General features: G+C 44.9%; 1 protein-coding gene across 1 annotated transcript; it reads left to right on the top strand.

Moving 5' to 3' along the window:
* Window positions 1-1,218: 1,218 nt before the first annotated feature.
* Window positions 1,219-14,435, top strand: LOC311117926 (tripartite motif-containing protein 16-like; the record flags this gene model as incomplete). Its single annotated transcript, XM_084192820.1, has 6 exons — window positions 1,219-1,809; window positions 2,244-2,318; window positions 10,551-10,784; window positions 10,922-11,081; window positions 12,811-12,870; window positions 13,107-14,435. 6 exons carry the CDS (start codon window positions 1,219-1,221, stop codon window positions 13,616-13,618), a joined length of 1,632 nt encoding a protein of 543 aa, XP_084048946.1. The 3' UTR covers window positions 13,619-14,435.
* Between the last annotated feature and the right edge of the window lie 8,905 nt (window positions 14,436-23,340).

Raw genomic sequence — 23,340 nt, 5'->3', positions numbered from 1 at the left:
CGCAGGAGTGGCTTCGGGACAAGTCTCTGAATGTCCTTGAGTGGTCCAGCCAGATCCTGGAGTTGAACCCGATCGACCATCTCTGGAGAGACCTGAAAATAGCTGTGCAGCACTGATAGCAACAACAACCACCATAGAAAAGTTGGCTGTGTTTACAGACAGACAGAAATACAGACAGACAGACAGAGGTTGTTTACTATGACTGGATGAAGGGATACAGTGTTGAAGGCTTCCTTTAGGTCTCCTGGTCTCTTGGGATTTAATCTGTGAATAAAGTGAGATAGTCCTAACCATTCAATCAATGTACAGAACAAACAGTCATCATTAACACTATACAGAGTGGAGCCTATGGATAGAATATGTTATCAAAGAATATCATACAATATAATTTTATGAATAGAAAATAATAAATGTTTTGACATGAAAGCACAGCCAGATGTTTTGACTTGACAGTGTGTCTCTATACCTCAGTCTCTGAAGACACCCAGCAATGGTTAGGATTATTAGAGAAGCTTTTCCTGCTGAAAGGCAGTTTCATTTCATCTGGTTGCAGAAAACAATTCATTGGATATGTTCATAACCCCGTCCACCTATAATATGTGGGGGGTTTCTGTCTGACTAAGAAGAGATACAAAGAACTCTGATTGTAAAACGTCTTCTCTTTTTAGTCCTAGATATGGCTAGGGTTAGGGTTACTGCTGAATGTAGTAACTCTAACCCTGACAGTAATACCCACACTGTAATGTAAAGTATTACCTCATTCTCAATGATCAGTCAATACATACAGTATTCATTTAAACTACAGTATATTGTATCAATATCAACCCCCCCCCCCCCCCCCCCCATTACAACCACTTATTAATTATTATAGACACTTATAATCAGTGTTATAACACATAAGTGTATTATAAGGCATTATGAAGCTTATTATAATAATTATAATATGTACTTCATAGGAACTGTTACCCTTTATATATTCTAACAACTCATATTTGTTAGATTTATTCCAAATGAAGGGCCCTAACCTAGAAACTAAAATATTTGTCTCCCTCTCCACGTTGAACGCAGTTCTCTCTCTATCCCTCCCTCCCTCCCTCTAACCTCACCTATCTGGCAGAACCAGAAAGTCCTCGCCCTCCCAAAAACTCACTTCTGTGGAAACGAAACTGATCTGAGTCTCTGTGTCGTCTGTCTGTGTGAGAGTGAACAACCATCCAAATGGCTCAGCAGGGAGTTCTGCTGGACCAGGACCAGTTTTGTTGTACTGTCTGTCTGCATCTACTGAAGGAGCCGGTCACTACTGCCTGTGGACACAGTTACTGTAGGCGCTGTATTGAGGACTGCTGGGATCAGGATGTTCTGAAAGGGGTCTATAGCTGTCCTCAGTGCAGAGAGACCTTCACTCCAAGGCCTAATCTGAGGAAAAATACAATTTTGGCTGAGATGGTGGAGAAACTGAAGGAGACAGGACTCCAGGCTGCTCCCCCTCCTGCTCTGTGCTATGCTGGACCTGAAGATGTGGCGTGTGATTTCTGCACTGGGACCAGAAAGCAGAAAGCCCTCATGTCCTGTCTGGTGTGTTTGGCCTCTTACTGTGAGACTCACCTCCAACCTCACTATGAATGTCCTGCTTTGAAGAAGCACAAGCTGGTCAAAGCCACCGCACAACTACAGGAGAAGATCTGCTCTCATCATGACAAACTGCTGGAGGTTTACTGTCGTACCGATCAACGGTGTATCTGTTATCAGTGTGTGATGGATGAACATAAAGGCCATGAAACAGTGTCAGCTGCAGCAGGGAGGACTGAGAAACAGGTAAGACCAGAACTACTTGTTGGTGACTGTCTGATAAACAAATAATAATTACAGTAGGAACTAAGGCTGTTTGAATATGAGATCATTCAAATGAAATCAATCCCCAGCAGAACAAATATGAACACAAACCTTGATTATATAGATGTGTTAACCCAGAGTCTCCAAATGTATCACCATTTTCTAAAGTCAAACACCATTGTAATTTGTTAAACACCCAATCAGCTCCCTTGTTTTGTGCACTGTTAAAACTATAATCATTCACATAACAATATAATAATATAATTTCACACAGACACTTCCTCAACATATTAATCCCTAACTTCTATGGGCCCTATGTCCCATTACTATACTATTGATCTACTGGACAAATAAAGCTTGATAGCTCATTGAAGAGTGATTCTCCACAGAGGCAGCTGGGGATGAGTCAGCAGAAGGTCCAGCAGAGATTCCAGGAGAGAGAGAAGGAGCTGAAGGAGCTCCAACAGGCTGTGGAGTCTCTCAAGGTGAGTATTGTTGACCAGAGGAGACACACCATTTCACTTCTCTACTCCAGTCAGAGAGAGAGAGAGAGAGGCCCCTATCCAATCCCACTGTTGGGAACAGGCTGTCTGGACCCCTTTCAGAGAATAGACTGCTTAATGTAACTGACGGGTTATGAACCCGGGTCTACTGAGGGAGAAACCATCATCTTGACCAAATGGACATTCCCTATTGTTCTGACTGATTTAAAGTCGCAAGCGGCTCTACCTCTTCACATAACCATGAGTAACCATGAGCAACTCATGTCTGCTATACATTAACAGGGAGCTCTCTCTCTCGATTCAATTAAATGGGCTTTATTGGCATTGGAAACATATGTTACATTAGAAATTAACAGAAATTAACAGTAAACGTTACACTCAAAAAAGTTTAAAAGGAATAGAGACATAAAAATAAATCAAAATCAAAATCAAATGTTATAACTCAAGTGCAAACAGAGTGAGCCATTCGCCAGACTGAGTTCTGGAGGTGAAATGGAAATGAATGAGGGAGAGTTAAGTGAGGTAGAAGGTGTGGTGAAGAGCTCGGAACCAGAGCCTGGCATCAATGGACATGATAAAGAAGAATCTGGTGCAGTAGGAGATACATTGTTGGAGAAAGTGGATCCATACCTTTTGGTAGATCCATTTGTGGTTTCAGGGTGGGTGGGAAAAGAGTTGGGTGCAGTTGAATCAGTGAAGGTAACCTGTAGTGGACTTGGGATATTTGTTTGTGTTTCTTCTGACCAGAGGGAGTGGGCGCTCCGTGTCACACAACTTGGGTCAAGATCTGTTTCTTGCTTTGCTCTTAGGAACAGGGCACCATTGAAAGGAGTGATTTCTGGGGTAGCGTTAAGTGTAGAAGTGGAGCAATTAAGGTTGAAGACTGCTGGTGTTTGTGATTCCCGGCGTTTGGTGCAACACAGACCCGGTGGTGAGCGTGGTGAAACAGAGGAGTCACTGTCAGTCCTTTTGAGTTTTGAGTCTTTACCCAACAAAGTCATGGTAGGATATATCAGTTATCCTGTTAGAGCTTTTGTGGCGAATCCACTGCTTTGGTTCAGGTGCAACGTTTATGGTCAGCAGTTTGTAGGAGGGAGATCCAAGATGTGGGAAGTGTGCAGGAGGGCATGGGATAGAGGATTGTGTAGTTTCGGTGGATAAAGTTGTGTGTGTCAACTGTAGGGATGCCCATGTTGCTGGGGATCTGAAGTGTCCGGTGCGAGAGACGCAGGTTGAGGTGGCTAGAGTCAGAGTAGTACAGAAGGTGTCGTATGCTGAGACAGTGAAGGAAGTAGAGGAGGATGGGTCAAGGGTGAGAGATCCTGAGAGGATCCCTGTGAGTAGTAGATCTGTGCCAGCACAGAGGGATAGGCCAACGAGTGATATATGCTTTAGGAAAGTTAGCTTCTTAGAGTTCATAGCAATGGTTATCAACTATACCGCAGAAATGGATTGTCAATCACAGAAAATTGATATTGTGATGGCAGCTGCAGAGAAGTATTTGGGCATACAAGATTAGACTTCAGAAGAGTTACAGGGTGTGTTGAGTGGTGGTGTCCCGTCCTCCCAGGCCGTTGGCATGGTGCAGGAGCAGATAGGGTCAAAGTAGTGGAATGGGGTAGTGGGTATTTAATGAGTGTAGGGTTAGTTGGAAGGTTTTTAATTAAATGTTCCTTTCCCCTTTTCCCATTTTGTATCACAAAGTAAAATAGATTTATATTATAGTCCAGTTGGGGCGGTAATGCAACATATTGGATGCCAACCGCCGTTAAACTTCAAAGAAGAAGAACCGTTATATTATGTCTATATACAGTATTGTAACGATGTTCATGTCTCTCTCATTCATTAACTTTTGCGGTAGTTGGTTGTGTGGGTCTCTGGTTATGAATAGGGTGCTGACAGACAATTGTTGATGGATATTTATAGAGCTCTGATCAGGACGACAATTGATTACTGGTGTACAGTTTATGGAACAGAGGTAAAGACTTGGCTTCAGAAGCTGGACATAATCCAGTAAATAGCTTTAAGGATATGTACTGGTGCATTTAAATCAACATCTGTATGTGCCTTACTGGTGGAGGCAGGTGAGATGCCTTTGTATGTACGGCGTAAAAAATGGTCATTATCTTATTGGGTTGAAAGGCTGTGAGGTTGAGCATCCCACTGCTACTGTTCTAGATGACTGTTGGGAATATACTAGTAGACAAGGCAGTGGTTTTGGTTGGATAGTTGGAAAGCTTGCTGATGAGAGTGGTTTGAGGGAGTTGGAGGTTGGCCCTTCTGTGGTGATAGGGGATGTTCCTCCATGGTTACTCCCAGACCCTGTTGTTGATCTAACCTTGGTAGAGAAAAGGAAAGATTGGTCAGAAGACAGTGATATAGTGAAACTGGTTGACAATTACATTGGTAGAAGTTTTTATGCTTTTTTATTTCACAGATGGATCCAAGGACCCAGATAGTGGGCTCACTGGAGCAGGCGTTTACGTTCCTGAATTTTATGTGCAGATATGTAGAAGACTAACAGATGAACTGTCAGTATACTCAGTTGAACTGAAGGTATTAATGTTATTATGGAGAATTGAGAGAATGGGTTTAGTAGTGAGATTCTGCTGGGTCAAAGCACATTCGGGTGTGGAAGGGAATGAAATTGTAGACCAGTTAGCTAAAAGAGCTTTGAAACGAGATATAATTGATATTAATGTTCCACTGGGTAGAGGTGAGGCCAAATGTAAGATCAGAGCCATTTTGATAGATGTGTGGCAGAAGAGATGGTACTCTGAGCACAAGGGCCGGCATTTATATGAATAGTTGACAGTTTTACAGAAAGGTCGATGGACCAAGATTCAAAAGTCAGATTAGGAAGGAAGATGTGGTGTTTACTCGATTGTGCTTAGAACATTGTACATTGATCTCGTCATTACATCTGGTTGGCAAGCATGGGAATGATTTGTGTCTGGAGGGTACGTCGATGAAACGGTGGAGCATGTGTTGTTATATTGTTGTAAGTATGTTGAAGAGAGGGAAAGATGTGTAGGGTCATTGAGGTTGGATGGGGTTGGGGGGGGTTGGAAGGGATTTTGGGGATGGGGGAGGGTCTATTAGAAGTTAGTAGGGCTCTTCTTTATTTTCTCAGAAGTACTGAGTTAGGTAGGAGGATTTAGAAATGTTGGAAACCGTGATTGACCACACACTCCAGCACAGTAGGTGGCGGCATGCACCTTTAACGTTGGTTTGTGGACCGCCATTATATCATAGAAGAAGAAGTTGGTTGTGTGAGAGAATTGTGGTTCGTGAGGAGGGCTACTATTCTTTTTTCTTTTGGTTCTTGCGTATTTTCTGAATGTATTTTCTCATGGTGGAGGGTTTGTTTATTGGTTTCCACTGTTTATCGTTTAGAGTTGAGGGGGGAGTAGGGGTAGTTTGTTAGGGCGGCGTGATGGCCTCAACCGAGTGGAGAAGAAACGCTGTCGCTTCGGGTGCGTTCCGGAGAAAGGTGTGGAGGAAGTTTTGCTCATGGTCGGTGAACAGGTTGGAGCGGAACATCTGGACTCTGCATCCAGAATGAACAAGGCGGTGGTTGTGTTAATGAAAAAGGTTTGTCTTGTTGTGAGTGGGATTTTTGTGAGGGGTGTGTTGGTGCAGATGTCGCTTCTTTCGATAAGAGTTGTGGTGGCTAATCTGCCTCCGTTTATTGCTTACGAACAGACCCCAAGTAGTTGGTTAGTTTTGGTAAATTTGCAAGTGGTTTCCGTGTGCTCTCGGCTGGGTGCTAAGCGGAATCCGTTAAACATGTCTCTTTTCGTAGACAAGTGTTTGTTTCTTAACAAACTTCAAGGTTACACAGGGGAGGGGTGGAACACAGGGTCTGCTAGCACAGATAGTTTTCTGTGTTTCTAGTGTGGGGATCATCAGTTATATGCTACAAGCAGCAATATGATTGATAGGTAGGACAGGTATTGAACCCCGGCCAAATAATCCCTACTCAGATGCGCTAACCTCAACCCTAGTAAACATGCATTATAAAAACCTTCTATATAAAATTATCTCATATTGGGAGTAAATAGCCTCTGAATAGAAAATAAAAAACACTGCATCTTCCAGCCCACCAATAAATTACATAATGCAACCGTCGCGGTTAGCATATTTACCTCAACATGCCCCTCGCTTGCATGAGAAGGCAGAGTGCTGGATGCTGGTTGATGAATTTTACAATTAATGTACTAGGAAAATACGTTTTTGTCGACCAGAGGTGACTGAATTAATGTTCAGGCGTATTGATAATCATTATAGTAATGAAGTATAATTTCAAAACATGACCATAAAAACAGGTAATAATAAACATGAATCATCATTATATTACTTCACAGTAATGTGTTAAATGCTTTTTCAGTCCTTCCTCTTGCGTTAGCAGTGTGGAAAGGGACAGTAAAAAGCTCAGGCAGGAGTTTTCCTGTGAAACGAACCCACAACCCTGGCGTTGCAAGCGCCATGCTCTACCAACTGAGCTACACGGTAGTAGTGCATGGCCAAGTGGTGGTGCGCAGGCCGTGGAGAAAGCGGTGGTGGGGAGGGTTGCAGCTGGGCTACATGAGCTGAGGCAGGTTTCTGTAGTAACAGAGACTCCGGTGGGCGAAGGCTTGGTGGGCTCATCCCAGGAAATATTGCCTGTCATTGGGGAAGAGGCACTGATCAGGGGGGAAGTGCAGGGGGCAGAGACTGGGGAGGAGGAGGACGGTACCGTGCCAATGGAGGAGGAGGAAGAGGGGGGAGGTGAGTCTGCGGGAGCGGAGGACAAGGCGTCTCGTTTTCAGACGGGTTTAGTGTCCTCTCACCCAGGAAGCGGTATAGGCTGAGAAAATGGGTCATGGGTTCTTAAGGGCATGTCTTCAGAATCTGCTTAAATTGATGTTTTTTTCTGGCATGGCGGCTTTATGGGCTTCTCTACTGGTTTCTGATTGTGGTGATTTCCCTCCCACCTCTTATGGAGATTTCACGGTTAGACTTCCTTAACATGAACGGCGGCAAAGACTGGGGGAATATGTAAACCAAAAACTTTTAAATGCCATGGCAGAAATCTTAGTGCAGGGGTGGCAAAAGAGGTGTGTAAGGGTAGGTTGTTAGTGTTTAGAGCCCAAATAATGACCTTGTCTTTGCTTTCATAAATGTGTCTGCACCTGGTCCTCTTTAGCTCAGCTGGTAGAGCACGGCGCTTGTAACGCCAGGGTAGTGGGTTCGATCCCCGGGACCACCCATACACAACAAAAAATATATATATATATATGCACGCATGACTGTAAGTCGCTTTGGATAAAAGTGTCTGCAAAATGGCACATTATATTATATTATAGTACAGGGCTCAGTTCTCTGTTTCACCAGAGGGGTTGGAGAAACCAAGAAAATCCCTTGTTTTACATTTGTCTGATGGGCGGGTAACTTCTGTTGTGGGGAGATGAGGGAGCCTGATGGGTGGGTAACTTCTGTTGTGGGGAGATGAGGGAGCCTGATGGGTGGGTAACTTCTGTTGTGGGGGAGATGAGGGAGCCTGATGGGTGGGTAACTTCTGTTGTGGGGAGATGAGGGAGCCTGATGGGTGGGTAACTTCTGTTGTGGGGGAGATGAGGGAGCCTGATGGATGGGCATATTATTATTATTATTATTATTATTATTATCCTGGGTTTTCTCAGGTTCTGCTCACAGACCTTTCCAAACTCTCTGTCACAGATAAATCAAATAGACATTTCCCTGGCCTTTCACAAACTCTCAGCTGCTGTCTCTCAGACGGTCTACCTGTGGATTTTTATAAAAAGTTCTGGGGAATTATTGGACAGAACGTGTGTTGCGTGAGTGCATTGGGGTGGGGGAGCTGCTGCTAAGCTGTAGATGGGAGGCTTTGACTCTCCTGCCCAAAATAGGGATTTGAGCGACATAAAGAACTGGAGGCCTGTGGCATTGCTCTGTGTGGAATATAAGGTCTTTACCAAAGTCCTCGTTAACAGACTGAAGTCCCACCTGGACTCTATTGTACACAAGGACCAAACGTACTGTGGACCAGGACGCTCAAACACAGACAATCTGTTCATAATCAGGAGAAAGCCTTTGATAGGGTGGACCATGAATATCTGTTCAATGTGTAGTTTTGGTTGTGGGGAGAATATTGTGGCCTGTGTTCAAATGTTGTACGCTTGGGGCTTCATGTATGGTCAAGGTGTGGGGAGGGCTCAGTAGGCCAGTCTGGGTAGGGAGGGGCATTCACCAGGGACAGTTCCATCGTTCTGACTCAAAGCGGTGCAGAGGCTACTGTACCGTACGGAGGTGGGCTGGAGGGAACCAGCATGTGCTCTGTTGAGGAGGGCTGGTGGTTTGGGGCTGGATCAGCAGCTCTTCATTAACATTTAACATTTAAGTCATTTAGCAGACGCTCTTATCCAGAGCGACTTACAAATTGGTGCATTCAACTTAGGATAGCCAGTGGGACAACTACATCTCGATCACAATAAGTACATTTCTTTAAACAAGTCAGTGCTAGCAGGTGAAATAAGTCAGGTGTTAGTTTAGACAAAAGACAGTGGTAGTAAAGGGGGGGGTAGAAGGATAACTATTATACTATTTCAGGTATTCCTTAAAGAGGTGGGGTTTCAAGTGTCTCCGGAAGGTGGTCAGTGACTCCGCTGTCCTGGCGTCATGGGTGAGCTTGTTCCACCATTGGGGTGCCAGAGCAGCGAATAGCTTTGACTGGGCTGAGCGGGAACTGTGCTTCCGTAGAGGTAGGGGGGCTAGCAGACCAGAGGTGGATGAACGTAGTGCCCTCGTTTGGGTGTAGGGTCTGATCAGAGCCTGAAGGTAAGGAGGTGCCGTTCCCCTCACAGCTCCGTAGGCAAGCACCATGGTTTTGTAGAAGATTCGAGCTTCAACTGGAAGCCTGTGGAGTGTGCGGAGGAGCGGAGTGACATGAGAGAACTTGGGAAGGTTGAACACCAGACGGGCTTCAGCGTTCTGGATAAGTTGTAGGGGTTTAATGGCACAGGCAGGGAGCCCAGCCAACAGCGAGTTGCAGTAATCCAGACGGGAGATGACAAGTGCCTGGATTAGGACCTGTGCCGCTTTCTGTGTAAGGTAGGGTCGTACTCTGCGAATATTGTAAAGCATGAACCTGCAGGATCGGGTCACCGCTTTGATGTTAGCAGAGAATGACAGGGTGTTGTCCAGGGTCACGCCAAGGTTCTTTGCACTCTGGGAGGAGGACACAATGGAGTTGTCAACCGTGATGGCGAGATCATGGAGCGGGCAGTCCTTCCCTGGTAGGAAGAGCAGCTCCGTCTTGCCGAGGTTCAGCTTGAGGTGGTGATCTGACATCCACACTGATATGTCTGCCAGACATGCAGAGATGCGATTCGCCACCTGGTTATCAGAAGGGGGAAAAGAGAAAATTAATTGTGTGTCGTCTGCGTAGCAATGATAGGAGAGACCATGCGGCCGGACAGACTCAATACAGCAGGGGTCTCTGATTTCTATGCTGCAGTACTGAGGGCTGGAGCAGCCTGAGGAGGGGCCACCACCGTTTCCACCACTGCAAGTGACAGCAGAGACTGGGGACTGGCAGGAGAGTCTGGAGGACTTACTGACTTTTAACACTCTGAGCTTAGTGGGAGTGAAGGGGCATCAGTGGCAGGGGGTTGTGGGGGCTGAGAGCATGGCAGGGTATAGGTGGAGGGTGCTCTATAAGCTCCCAGTGCTGGAAAGGTCAGGGGTCGTCCAGTGGATGGTATTACATGGAGCCCTGGACACCAATAGCTGGTTGGCTCGTGTTGACCTGGGAGTTGGGGAGGGGTGTCCGTTTTCTGCAATGACAGACTGTTCATCATGTTTTTTCTGTGTTGCCAGGGTAATGCCATTACTGTTGACGCCTTAGTGTTGAGTTTGAGTTGTACAAAATGATCAACAGTGTGGAGATGTTTCAGGAGGTATGGGGGCTCAGGGGGGCTGTCTGTACGGCTGGAGAGGAGGGGTTGGATGGACGGTTGGAATGTGGTGCTGGTTGGTGTATTGTATTGTGGTGTTGGGTACTGGATAATGTGATTGTGTGGAGGTTGTGGTGGCACGCAATATGTTTTTAGGAGGGGGGGGTGTTAGTGTAATGAGGATGGCTCATTAAAGTAAGACAAGTCAGTCTCTCTCTCTCTCTCTCTCTCTCTCTCTCTCTCTCTCTCTCAACAGCGCTCTGCACAGGCAGCAGTGGAGGACAGTGATAAGATCTTTACTGAGCTGATCCGCTCCATTGAGAGAAGGCGCTCTGAGGTGAAGGAGCTGATCAGAGCCCAAGAGAAGGCTCAAGTGAGTCAAGCTGAAGGACTCCTGGAGCAACTGGAGCAGGAGATAGCTGAGCTGAGGAAGAGAAGCACTGAGCTGGAGCAGCTCTCACACACAGAGGATCACATCCATTTCCTCCAGGTAAATAAACTGCCTTGATACATGTGATATGAAATTAAAACTCTCAATCATTTGGTTCTGCTCCCTCTCTCTCTCTCTCTCTCTCTCTCTCTCTCTCTCTCTCTCTCTCTCTCTCTCTCTCTCTCTCTCTCCTCCAGAGTTATCAGTCTCTCTCCAGTACCAGTGTATCTTCAGACTTACCCAGCATCGTTGTCCGTCCTCTTCAGTACTTTGGAGATGTGAGTAAGACTGTGTCTGAACTGAGAGAGAAACTAGAAGACGTCCTTAAAGGAGAATGGACCAAGATCTCCACTACAGGTGTGTTGAAAATAATAAGAACATCAACTTTAGACCATTGAAAGTTCCCTACTAGTCATATACAGTGGAGAAAAAAAGTATTTAGTCAGCCAAAATTGTGCAAGTTCTCCCACTTAAAAAGATGAGAGAGGCCTGTAATTTTCATCATAGGTACACGTCAACTATGACAGACAAATTGAGAAAAAAAAATCCAGAAAATCACATTGTAGGATTTTTAATGAATTTATTTGCAAATTATGGTGGAAAATAAGTATTTGGTCACCTACAAACAAGCAAGATTTCTGGCTCTCACAGACCTGTAACTTCTTCTTTAAGAGGCTCCTCTGTCCTCCACTCGTTACCTGTATTAATGGCACCTGTTTGAACTAGTTATCAGTATAAAAGACACCTGTCCACAACCTCAAACAGTCACACTCCAAACTCCACTATGGCCAAGACCAAATAGCTGTCAAAGGACACCAGAAACAAAATTGTAGACCTGCACCAGGCTGGGAAGACTGAATCTGCAATAGGTAAGCAGCTTGGTTTGAAGAAATCAACTGTGGGAGCAATTATTAGGAAATGGAAGACATACAAGACCACTGATAATCTCCCTCGATCTGTGGCTCCACGCAAGATCTCACCCCGTGGGGTCAAAATGATCACAAGAACGGTGAGCAAAAATCCCAGAACCACACGGGGGGACCTAGTGAATGACCTGCAGAGAGCTGGGACCAAAGTAACAAAGCCTACCATCAGTAACACACTACGCCGCCAGGGACTCAAATCCTGCAGTGCCAGACGTGTCCCCCTGCTTAAGCCAGTACATGTCCAGGCCCGTCTGAAGTTTGCTAGAGTGCATTTGGATGATCCAGAAGAGGATTGGGAGAATGTCATATGGTCAGATGAAACCAAAATATTACTTTTTGGTAAAAACTCAACTCGTCATGTTTGGAGGACAAAGAATGCTGAGTTGCATCCAAAGAACACCATACCTACTGTGAAGCATGGGGGTGGTAACATCATGCTTTGGGGCTGTTTTTCTGCAAAGGGACCAGGATGACTGATCCGTGTAAAGGAAAGAATGAATGGGGCCATGTATCGTGAGATTTTGAGTGAAAACCTCCTTCCATCAGCAAAGGCATTGAAGATGAAACGTGGTTGGGTCTTTCAGCATGACAATGATCCCAAACACACCGCCCGGGCAACGAAGGAGTGGCTTCGTAAGAAGCATTTCAAGGTCCTGGAGTGACCTAGCCAGTCTCCAAATCTCAACCCCATAGAAAATCTTTGGAGGGAGTTGAAAGTCTGTGTTGCCCAGCGACAGCCCCAAAACATCACTGCTCTAGAGGAGATCTGCATGGAGGAATGGGCCAAAATACCAGCAACAGTGTGTGAAAACCTTGTGAAGACTTACAGAAAACATTTGACCTGTGTCATTGCCAACAAAGGGTATATAACAAAGTATTGAGAAACTTTTGTTATTGACCAAATACTTATTTTCCACCATAATTTGCAAATAAATTCATAAAAAATCCTACAATGTGATTTTCCGGATTTTTTTTTCTCATTTTGTCTGTCATAGTTGACGTGTACCTATGATGAAAATTACAGGCCTCTCTCATCTTTTTAAGTGGGAGAACTTGCACAATTGGTGGCTGACTAAATACTTTTTTCCCCCACTGTACATGTGGAATATGGTATGATGATAACATTCCCTCTCTCTGTGAATGTGTTTGTGTGTCTGTAGTGAATATAGTGGATGTTGTACTGCCTCCAGAGCCCAAGACCAGAGAACAGTTCTTACAATGTGAGTCTCTTTATTCTGAAGTAACTAACAGTCTCTTTTTACTGACACTCCTAACAATCCCTCTAGAAATATATAGCAATATTAGATCTAATCAAAGACTGGGTATCTATCTGACTCCTCATATTTCTCTGATTTGATCTCTGCTGTGCTCTAATCAAAGACAGGGTAGATACAGTATCTGACTTCACTTATTGTTCTAACTCCCCTCATTGGTCTCTGCTCTGCTCTTCTCCCAGATTCCTGTCAGCTCACACTGGACCCAAACACAGCAGGCACACTCCTCTCTCTGTCTGAAGGGAACAGAAAGGTGACCTATACAGACCAAGTCCAACCATATCCTGATCATCCAGACAGATTCACCAAATACAGTATGGTTCTGTGTAGAGAGGGTCTGTCTGGACGCTGTTACTGGGAGGTGGAGTGGAGTTGGGGGCGTGTTGTTACAGCAGTCTCATATAAAGACATCAGCAGAACAGGGACAGATGGTAGATTTGGACACAATGACAAGTCCTGGAGTTTACAGTACTATAGAGGTGGTTATTGGTTCAGACACAATAGTGTTGTGACTAAAGTATCAGGCCCTCTGTCCTCCAGAGTAGGAGTGGACCTGGATCACAAGGCAGGTACTCTGTCCTTCTACAGTGTCTCTGACACAATGACCCTCCTCCACAGAGTCCAGACCACATTCACTCAGCCCCTCTATCCTGGGTTTAATCTCTATGGTACTGCTGAGCTGGTTAAACTGTAGTAGGGTCCACATAGATATTTGTCATGCTGGTGTAGTCTATAGCTGAGCTGGTTAAACTGTAGTAGGGTCCACATAGATACTAGTCATGCTGGTGTAGTCTATAGCTGAGCTGGTTAAACTGTAGTAGGGTCTACATAGATACTAGTCATGCTGGTGTAGTCTATAGCTGAGCTGGTTAAACGGTAGTAGGGTCCACATAGATACTAGTCATGCTGGTGTAGTCTATAGCTGAGCTGGTTAAACTGTAGTAGGGTCCACATAGATACTAGTCATGCTGGTGTAGTCTATAGCTGAGCTGGTTAAACTGTAGTAGGGTCCACATAGATACTAGTCATGCTGATGGTGATGGTCCCCAGATGTGATGATTCATTCTGCTCTGTTTTTATGTACAATGATTTGATTGATTTGATCTACAGAAGATGTTATGAATTACAATTCAATGCATTCATATTTTTTTTAAGTGCAACGTTTTAATCTTATACATTTACATTAATCATGATGTATGCTGTTAATGTATGTTGGTTGTCATTCAGAACCATTGAAATGTTTTCTCAATTGGTTCTCTGTCTCAATGTCATTTTCCTCAGTATCATGGAACAGGTAGTGTTACTTACTTGCTAATTGAACTATATGGGCCGGTTTCCCGGACACAGATGAAGCCTAGTCCTAGACTAAAAAGCATGTTTAATGGAGATGTCCGGGAAACCAACCCTAAATTTGATATATTTTATTCTCCCATCCTGCTCAGTCAAGCAACATTAAACCTGTCCAGCAGGTGGTGTTATTAATCAAACAATAAAAACAGCAGATATCTTGACTTGTCACTCAGTATATCAGTAATGTTCAGAATTGTACTTTAATATCATTGGAGATTTATGGTCTTTTTAATCACTACCCAGAGTCAGGAACAGATGAAGTTAGGTCTGCTACTGTTCAGTTATTAAATGGAGGAGAGAATAGAGGAGAGAAGAGAGGATGAGAGGAGAACATCATATAGAAGACAGATAAGATAGAGAGACAATTCATACCCAGGGGAGTTACTGACTCTGGCCCAAATGACTCCCTGTTCCCTACGTAGTGCACTAGGCTACTTCTGACCAGATCAAAAGTAGTGCACTACATAGGGAATAGGGTGGAGATTGGAGATTTGCTCACTGGCATTAGAATATTAGACTATCAAACTGTAATGTTAGATGTTGCCTCATTCCAATATTAGAATATCATACTGTAATGTTATTGGTTGCCTCGTTAGAATATCATACTGTAATGTTAGTGGTTGCCTCATTAGAATATCATACTGTAATGTTAGTGGTTGCCTCATTAGAATATCATAATATAATGTTAGTGGTTGCCTCATTAGAATATCATACTGTAATGTTAGTGGTTGCCTCATTAGAATATCATACTGTAATGTTAGTGGTTGCCTCATTAGAATATCATACTGTAATGGTAGTGGTTGCCTCGTTAGAATATCATACTGTAATGTTACAATGAGGGAAAAAAGTATTTGATCCCCTGCTGATTTTGTACGTTTGCAAACTGACAAAGAAATAATCAGTCTATAATTTTAATGGTAGGTTTATTTGAACAGTGAGAGACAGAATAACCCAAAAAAAATCCAGAAACCGCATTTCAAAATTTTTATAAATCGATTTGCATTTTAATGAGGGAAATAAGTATTTGACCCCTCTGCAAAACATGACTTAGTACTTGGTGGCAAAACCCTTGTTGGCAATCAGAGGTCAGACGTTTCTTGTAGTTGGCCACCAGGTTTGCACACATCTCAGGAGGGATTTTGTCCCACTTCTCTTTGCAGATCTTCTCCAAGTCATTAAGGTTTCGAGGCTGACGTTTGGCAACTCGAACCTTCAGCTCCCTCCACAGATTTTCTATGGGATTAAGGTCTGGAGACTGGGTAGGCCACTCCAGGACCTTAATGTGGTTCTTCTTGAGCCACTCCTTTGTTGCCTTGGCCGTGTGTTTTTGGTCATCGTCATGCTGGAATACCCATCCACGACCCATTTTCAATGCCCTGGCTGAGGGAAGGAGGTTCTCACCCAAGATTTGACGGTACATGGCCCCGTCCATCGTCCCTTTGATGCGGTGAAGTTGTCCTGTCCCCTTAGCAGAAAAACAACCCCAAACCATAATGTTTCCACCTCCATGTTTGACGGTGGGGATGGTGTTCTTGGGGTCATAGGCAGCATTCCTCCTCCAAACACGGCGAGTTGAGTTGATGCCAAAGAGCTCCATTTTGGTCTCATATGACCACAACACTTCAAATCAAATCAAATCAAATGTTATTGGTCACATGCGCCGAATACAACAGGTGCAGACATTACAGTGAAATGCTTACTTACAGCCCTTAACCAACAGTGCATTTATTTTAAACAAAAAAAGTAAGAATAAAACAACAACAAAAAAAGTGTTGAGAAAAAAAGAGCAGAAGTAAAATAAAGTGACAGTAGGGAGGCTATATATACAGTAAAATAAAGTGACAGTAGGGAGGCTATATATACAGGGGGGTACCGTTGCAGAGTCAATGTGCGGGGGCACCGGCTAGTTGAGGTAGTTGAGGTAATATGTACATGTGGGTAGAGTTAAAGTGACTATGCATAAATACTTAACAGAGTAGCAGCAGCGTAAAAAGGATGGGGTGGGGGGGGCAGTGCAAATAGTCCGGTTAGCCACGATTAGCTGTTCAGGAGTCTTATGGCTTGGGGGTAGAAGCTGTTGAGAAGTCTTTTGGACCTAGACTTGGCACTCCGGTACCGCTTGCCGTGCGGTAGCAGAGAGAACAGTCTATGACTAGGGTGGCTGGAGTCTTTGACAATTTTGAGGGCCTTCCTCTGACACCGCCTGGTATAGAGGTCCTGGATGGCAGGGAGCTTTGCCCCAGTGATGTACTGGGCCGTACGCACTACCCTCTGTAGTGCCTTGCGGTCAGAGGCCAAGCAGTTGCCATACCAGGCGGTGATGCAACCAGTCAGGATGCTCTCGATGGTGCAGCTGTAGAATTTTTTGAGGATCTGAGGACCCATGCCAAATCTTTTTAGTCTCCTGAGGGGGAATAGGCTTTGTCGTGCCCTCTTCACGACTGTCTTGGTGTGTTTGGACCATGATAGTTTGTTGGTGATGTGGACACCAAGGAACTTGAAGCTCTCAACCTGTTCCACTACAGCCCCGTCGATGAGAATGGGGGCGTGCTCAGTCCTCTTTTTTTTCCTGTAGTCCACAATCATCTCCTTTGTCTTGGTCACGTTGAGGGAGAGGTTGTTGTCCTGGCACCACACGGCCAGATCTCTGACCTCCTCCCTATAGGCTGTCTCATCGTTGTCGGTGATCAGGCCTACCACTGTTGTGTCGTCGGCAAACTTAATGATGGTGTTGGAGTCGTGCCTGGCCATGCAGTCATGGGTGAACAGAGAGTACAGGAGGGGACTGAGCACGCACCCCTGAGGGGCCCCCGTGTTGAGGATCAGTGTGGCAGATGTGTTGTTACCTACCCTTACCACCTGGGGGCGGCCCGTCAGGAAGTCCAGGATCCAGTTGCAGAGGGAGGTGTTTAGTCCCAGGATCCTTAGCTTAGTGATGAGATTAGAGGGCACTATGGTGTTGAATGCTGAGCTGTAGTCAATGAATAGCATTCTCACGTAGGTGTTCCTCTTGTCAATCAATCAATCAATTTTATTTTATATAGCCCTTCTTACATCAGCTAATATCTCGAAGTGCTGTACAGAAACCCAGCCTAAAACCCCAAACAGCTAGTAATGCAGGTGTAGAAGCACGGTGGCTAGGAAAAACTCCCTAGAAAGGCAAAACCTAGGAAGAAACCTAGAGAGGAACCAGGCTATGAGGGGTGGCCAGTCCTCTTCTGGCTGTGCCGGGTGGAGATTATAACAGAACCATGCCAAGATGTTCAAAAATGTTCATAAGTGACAAGCATGGTCAAATAATAATCAGGAATAAATCTCAGTTGGCTTTTCATAGCCGATCATTAGAGTTTAAAACAGCAGGTCTGGGACAGGTAGGGGTTCCATAACCGCAGGCAGAACAGTTTAAACTGGAATAGCAGCAAGGCCAGGCGGACTGGGGATAGCAAGGAGTCACCACGGCCGGTAGTCCCGACGTATGGTCCTAGGGCTCAGGTCTCTCAGTTGGCTTTTCATAGCCGATCATTTAGAGTTGAAAACAGCAGGTCTGGGACAGGTAGGGGTTTCGTAGCCGCAGGCAGAACAGTTGAAACTGGAATAGCAGCAAGGCCAGGCGGACTGGGGGCAGCAGGGTGTCATCATGCCCGGTAGTCCTGACGTATGGTCCTAGGGCTCAGGTTCTCAGAGAGAAAGAGAGAACGAGAGAATTAGAGAGAGCATACTTAAATTCACACAGGACACTGGATAAGACAGGAGAAGTACTCCAGGTATAACCAACTAACCCCAGCCCCCCGACACATAAACTACTGCAGCATAAATACTGGAGGCTGAGACAGGAGCGTTAATGTTAGCCACACCTCCGCCTTTGCGGGATGCACGGGGAATATGGTCACTAGTGTAACCAGGAGGTGAGGCCTCATTTAACACAGCAAATTCATCAGGCTTAAGCCATGTTTCAGTCAGGCCAATCACATCAAGATTATGATCAGTGATTAGTTCATTGACTATGACTGCCTTTGAAGTGAGGGATCTAACATTAAGTAACCCTATTTTGAGATGTGAGGTATCACGATCTCTTTCAATAATGGCAGGAATGGAGGAGGTCTTTATCCTAATAAGATTGCTAGGGTGGACACCACCATGTTTAGTTTTGCCCAACCTAGGTCGAGGCACAGACACAGTCTCAATGGGTATGGCTGAGCTGACTACACTGACTATGCTATTGGCAGACTCCACTAAGCTGGCAGGTTGGCTAACAGCCTGCTGCCTGGCCTGCACCCTATTTCACTGTGGGGCTAAAGGAGTTAGAGCCCTATCTATGTTGGTAGATAAGAGGAGAGCACCCCTCCAGCTAGGATGGAGTCCGTCACTCCTCAGCAGGTCAGGCTTGATCCTGTTTGTGGGTGAGTCCCAGAAAGAGGGCCAATTATCCACAAATGTTATCTTTTGGGAGGGGCAGAAAACAGTTTTCAACCAGCGATTAAGTGCTGAGACTCTGCTGTAGAGCTCGTCACTTCCCCTAACTGGGAGGGGGCCAGAGACAATTACTCGATGCCGACACATCTTTCTAGCTGATTTACACGCTGAAGCTATGTTGCACTTGGTGACCTCTGACTGTTTCATCCTAACATCGTTGGTGCCGACGTGGATAACAATATCTCTATACTCTCTACACTCGCCAGTTTTAGCTTTAGCCAGCACCATCTTTAGATTAGCCTTAACGTCGGTAGCCCTGCCCCCTGGTAAACAGTGTATGATCGCTGGGTGATTCGTTTTAAGTCTAATACTGCGGGTAATGGAGTCGCCAATGACTAGGGTTTTCAATTTGTCAGAGCTAATGGTGGGAGCCTTCGGCGTCTCAGACCCCGTAACGGGAGGAGTAGAGACTAGAGAAAACTCAGACTCAGACTCCGACTCGCTACATAATGGGGAAAACCGGTTGAAGGTTTCTGTCGGCTGAATGAGCGACACCGGTTGAGCATTCCAACAGTATTTCCCTCCAGAAGCCATGAGAAAGTTGTCCGGCTGCAGGGACTGTGCGGGGGGAGTTATACTAACGTTACTGTCTGTACTTACTGGTGGCACAGACGCTGTTTCTTCCTTTCCTACACTGATAATACTCTTGCCTAACGATTGCGTCTGAAGCTGGGCTTGTAGCACAGCTATTCTCGCCGTAAGGCGAGAATTCTCCTGTATATTATGAGTACAGCGACTGCAATTAAAAGACATCATGTTAATGTTACTACTTAGCTTCGGCTGTTGAAGATGTTGATGAGCCATGTCCAGATAAAGCGTCCGGAGTGAAAAAGTTGAATAAGGGAAAAAAAGTTGCAATGGAAAAACGGAAAATAACGTAAAGTTGGCAGCTAAAACGCACAGGAAAATGACTCTTCTGTCTCGGGATAAACGTCCGGGGTGAAAAAGTTTAACGAAAAAAGATGAGTGAGGACAAAACTAAAAAGTTGGTAAATTTGTTGAACACAGAGATTGATTAAACGTTTATTAAAAGTAAAACGTGAATAGTTTGGCAGGTAGCCAAGTAGCAACAAACAGCAGAGCAGCACGGAGACAATGCGGAAGCGATCTCATTGAAGGTCCAGGTGGGAAAGGGCAGTGTGGAGTGCGATAGAGATTGCATCATCTGTGGATCTGTTGGGGCGGTATGCAAATTGGAGTGGGTCTAGGGTTTCTGGGATTATGCTGTTGATGTGAGCCATGACCAGTCTTTCAAAGCACTTCATGGCTACAGACGTCAGTGCTACGGGTCGGTAGTCATTTAGGCAGGTTATCTTAGAGTTCTTGGGCACGGGGACTATGGTGGTCTGCTTGAAACATGTTGGTATTACAGACTCAGTCAGGGACATGTTGAAAATGTCAGTGAAGACACTTGCCAGTTGGTCAGCACATGCTCGGAGTACACGTCCTGGTAATCCGTCTGGCCCTGCGGCCTTGTGAATGTTGACCTGCTTAAAAGTCTTACTCACATCGGCTACGGAGAGCGTGATCACATAGTCATCCGGAACAGCTGGTGCTCTCATGCATGCTTCAGTGTTGCTTGCCTCGAAGCGAGCATAGAAGTGGTTTAGCTCGTCTGGTAGGCTTGTGTCACTGGGCAGCTCGCGGCTGTGCTTCCCTTTGTAGTCTGTAATAGTTTTCAAGCCCTGCCACATCCGACGAGCGTCAGCGCCAGTGTAGTATGACTCAATCTTAGACCTGTATTGACTCTTTGCCTGTTTGTTGGTTCGTCGGAGGTCATAGCGGGATTTCTTATAAGCGTCCGGGTTAGAGTCCCGTTCCTTGAAAGCGGCAGCTCTACCCTTTAGCTCAGTGCGGATGTTTCCTGTAATCCATGGCTTCTGGTTGGGGTATGTACGTACGGTCACTGTGGGGACGACATCATCGATGCACTTATTGATGAAGCCAGTGACTGATGTGGTGTACTCCTCAATGCTGTCTGAAGAATCCCGGAACATGTTCCAGTCTGTGCTAGCAAAACAGTCCTGTAGCTTAGCATCTGCGTCATCTGACCACTTTTTTATTAACCAAATCACTGGTGCTTCCTGCTTCAGTTTTTGCTTATAAGCAGGAATCAGGAGGATAGAGTTATGGTCAGATTTGCCAAATGGAGGGCGAGGGAGAGCTTTGTATGCGTCTCTGTGTGTGGAGTAAAGGTGGTCTAGAGTTTTTTTCCCTCTGGTTGCACATTTAACATGCTGGTAGAAATTAGGTAGAACGGATTTAGGTTTCCCTGCATTAAAGTCCCCGGCCACTAGGAGCGCTGCATCTGGATGAGCGTTTTCCTGTTGATTAATGGCCTTGTACAACTCATTCAGTGCAATCTTAATGCCAGCATTGGTTTGTGGTGGTAAATAGACAGCTATGAAAAATATAGATGAAAACTCTCTTGGTAAATAGTGTGGTCTACAGCTTATCATAAGATACTCTACCTCAGGCGAGCAAAACCTCGAGACTTCCTTAGTATTTGATTTTGTGCACCAGCTGTTGTTTACAAATATACAGAGACCGCCACCCCTTGTCTTACCAGATTCAGACGTTCTGTCCTGCCGATGTAGCGTATAGCCTGCTAGCTGAATGTTATCATTGTTGTCGTTCAGCCACGACTCCGTGAAACATAAGATATTACAGTTTTAATGTCCCGTTGGTAGGATAACCGTAATCTTAAATCGTCCATTTTATTCTCAAAAGCTTGAACGTTGACTAATAGGATTGATGGGAGAGGCAGTTTACTCGCTCGCCGTCGGATCCTTACAAGGCACCCGGATCTGCGTCCGCGATATCTCCGTCTCTTCCTCACGCGAATGACGGGGATCTGGGCCTTGTCGGGTGTCTGTAGGATATCCTTCGCGACCGCCTCGTTGAAGAAAAAATCTTCGTCCAATGCGAGGTGAGTAATCGCTGTCCTGATATCCAGAAGCTCTTTTTGGTTATAAGAGACGATGGCAGAAACATTGTGTACAAAATAAATTACAAATAACGCGGAAAAACACACATAATAGTACAATTGGTTAGAGGGCTGTAAAACGGCAGCCATCTTCTCCGGCGCTTCACCCAGTTCTCCTCTGAATCATTCAGATGTTCATTGGCAAACTTCAGACGGGCATGTATATGTGCTTTCTTGAGCAGGGGGACCTTGCAGGCGCTGCAGGATTTCAATCCTTCACGGCGTAGTGTGTTACCAATAGTTTTCTTGGTGACTATGGTCCCAGCTGCCTTGAGATCATTGACAAGATCCTCCCGTGTAGTTCTGGGCTGATTCCTCACCGTTCTCATGATCATTGCAACTCCACGAGGTGAGATCTTGCATGGAGCCCCAGGCCGAGGGAGATTGACAGTTCTTTTGTGTTTCTTCCATTTGCGAATATTCGCACCAACTGTTGTCACCTTCTCAACAAGCTGCTTGGCGATGGTCTTGTAGCCCATTCCAGCCTTGTGTAGGTCTACAATCTTGTCCCTGACATCCTTGGAGAACTCTTTGGTCTTGGCCATGGTGGAGAGTTTGGAATCTGATTGATTGTTTGCTTCTGTGGACAGGTGTCTTTTATACAGGTAAGAAGCTGAGATTAGGAGCACTCCTTTTAAGGGTGTGCTCCTAATCTCAGCTCGTTACCTGTATAAAAGACACCTGGGAGCCAGAAATCCTTCTGATTTGAGAGGGGGTCAAATACTTTTTTCCCTCACTGTAGTGGTTGCGTCCCTCCTTTTTCTTCTGTTGTGTTTTCCCTCAGTGTTCCTTATTGAAAATCAATTAACAATTCATCCCCGCCCAAAAAATCCTATTACGGTTTTGTTTTAATCACTTTGGTACTATTTTCACAAGCAGGTGGTACATTTTCACAACTCTTAGTATAAAACTCCAAGCTGGTCACGCTTGTAAGGCAGCCAGTCTTTCATTCAAAACCTGTCATTGTGCATTCATTTGGATTGGAAACATCTCTCACCACACAACCATTGATTCAAAATATAAATATAATGAGAGCATTGGTATAATCACCAAAACAACTTAAAACTACTCAATTGAAAATATATCATTAACTACCAGTTAATCCAATAGCAATCACTGCAAGATAATTGTTTCAAATAACCCTTAGAAGTGCTGAAAGTAATATGCTACAGTACTGTAAATTACAGTTTACATTAGGCAATACACTTACATTACCCAACAATATTGACAATGTATCATTTCCATGATATCTATCCAATGTGTAATCAAAGGTGTGATCAATGATGACATCCTCTACAATCATTCATGAGGAAATGTTTTATTTTTCTGATATAATTGCAACATACAGTACTGTCTGTAATTAGATGTAAGACATTAAATGAAACATTAAATGAATGAAAATAAAATAATGTTTAGCACGCATTAATTAGCATCAAGCCTGTCTAGAGCATTTGGCCATAAATTCTCATCTACATCAGTACATGTCCTCATTGTTCAGGCACCGCTGGAGAAACCTTTCGGCATGTTGAATCAAAGCTTGACATTGGTCTGCATTGATGTCATCACATGCCTCATCCTTGGCCAGAAGGAGGGTGGCACGCTCATGG

The sequence above is a fragment of the Coregonus lavaretus genome, assembly GCF_964263955.1.
Source record: "Coregonus lavaretus genome assembly, contig: HAP1_SCAFFOLD_627, whole genome shotgun sequence".
NCBI lineage: Eukaryota > Metazoa > Chordata > Actinopteri > Salmoniformes > Salmonidae > Coregonus > Coregonus lavaretus.
Note: the sequence above shows the minus strand (reverse complement) of the source record. Positions and strands in the feature narration are given on the sequence as shown.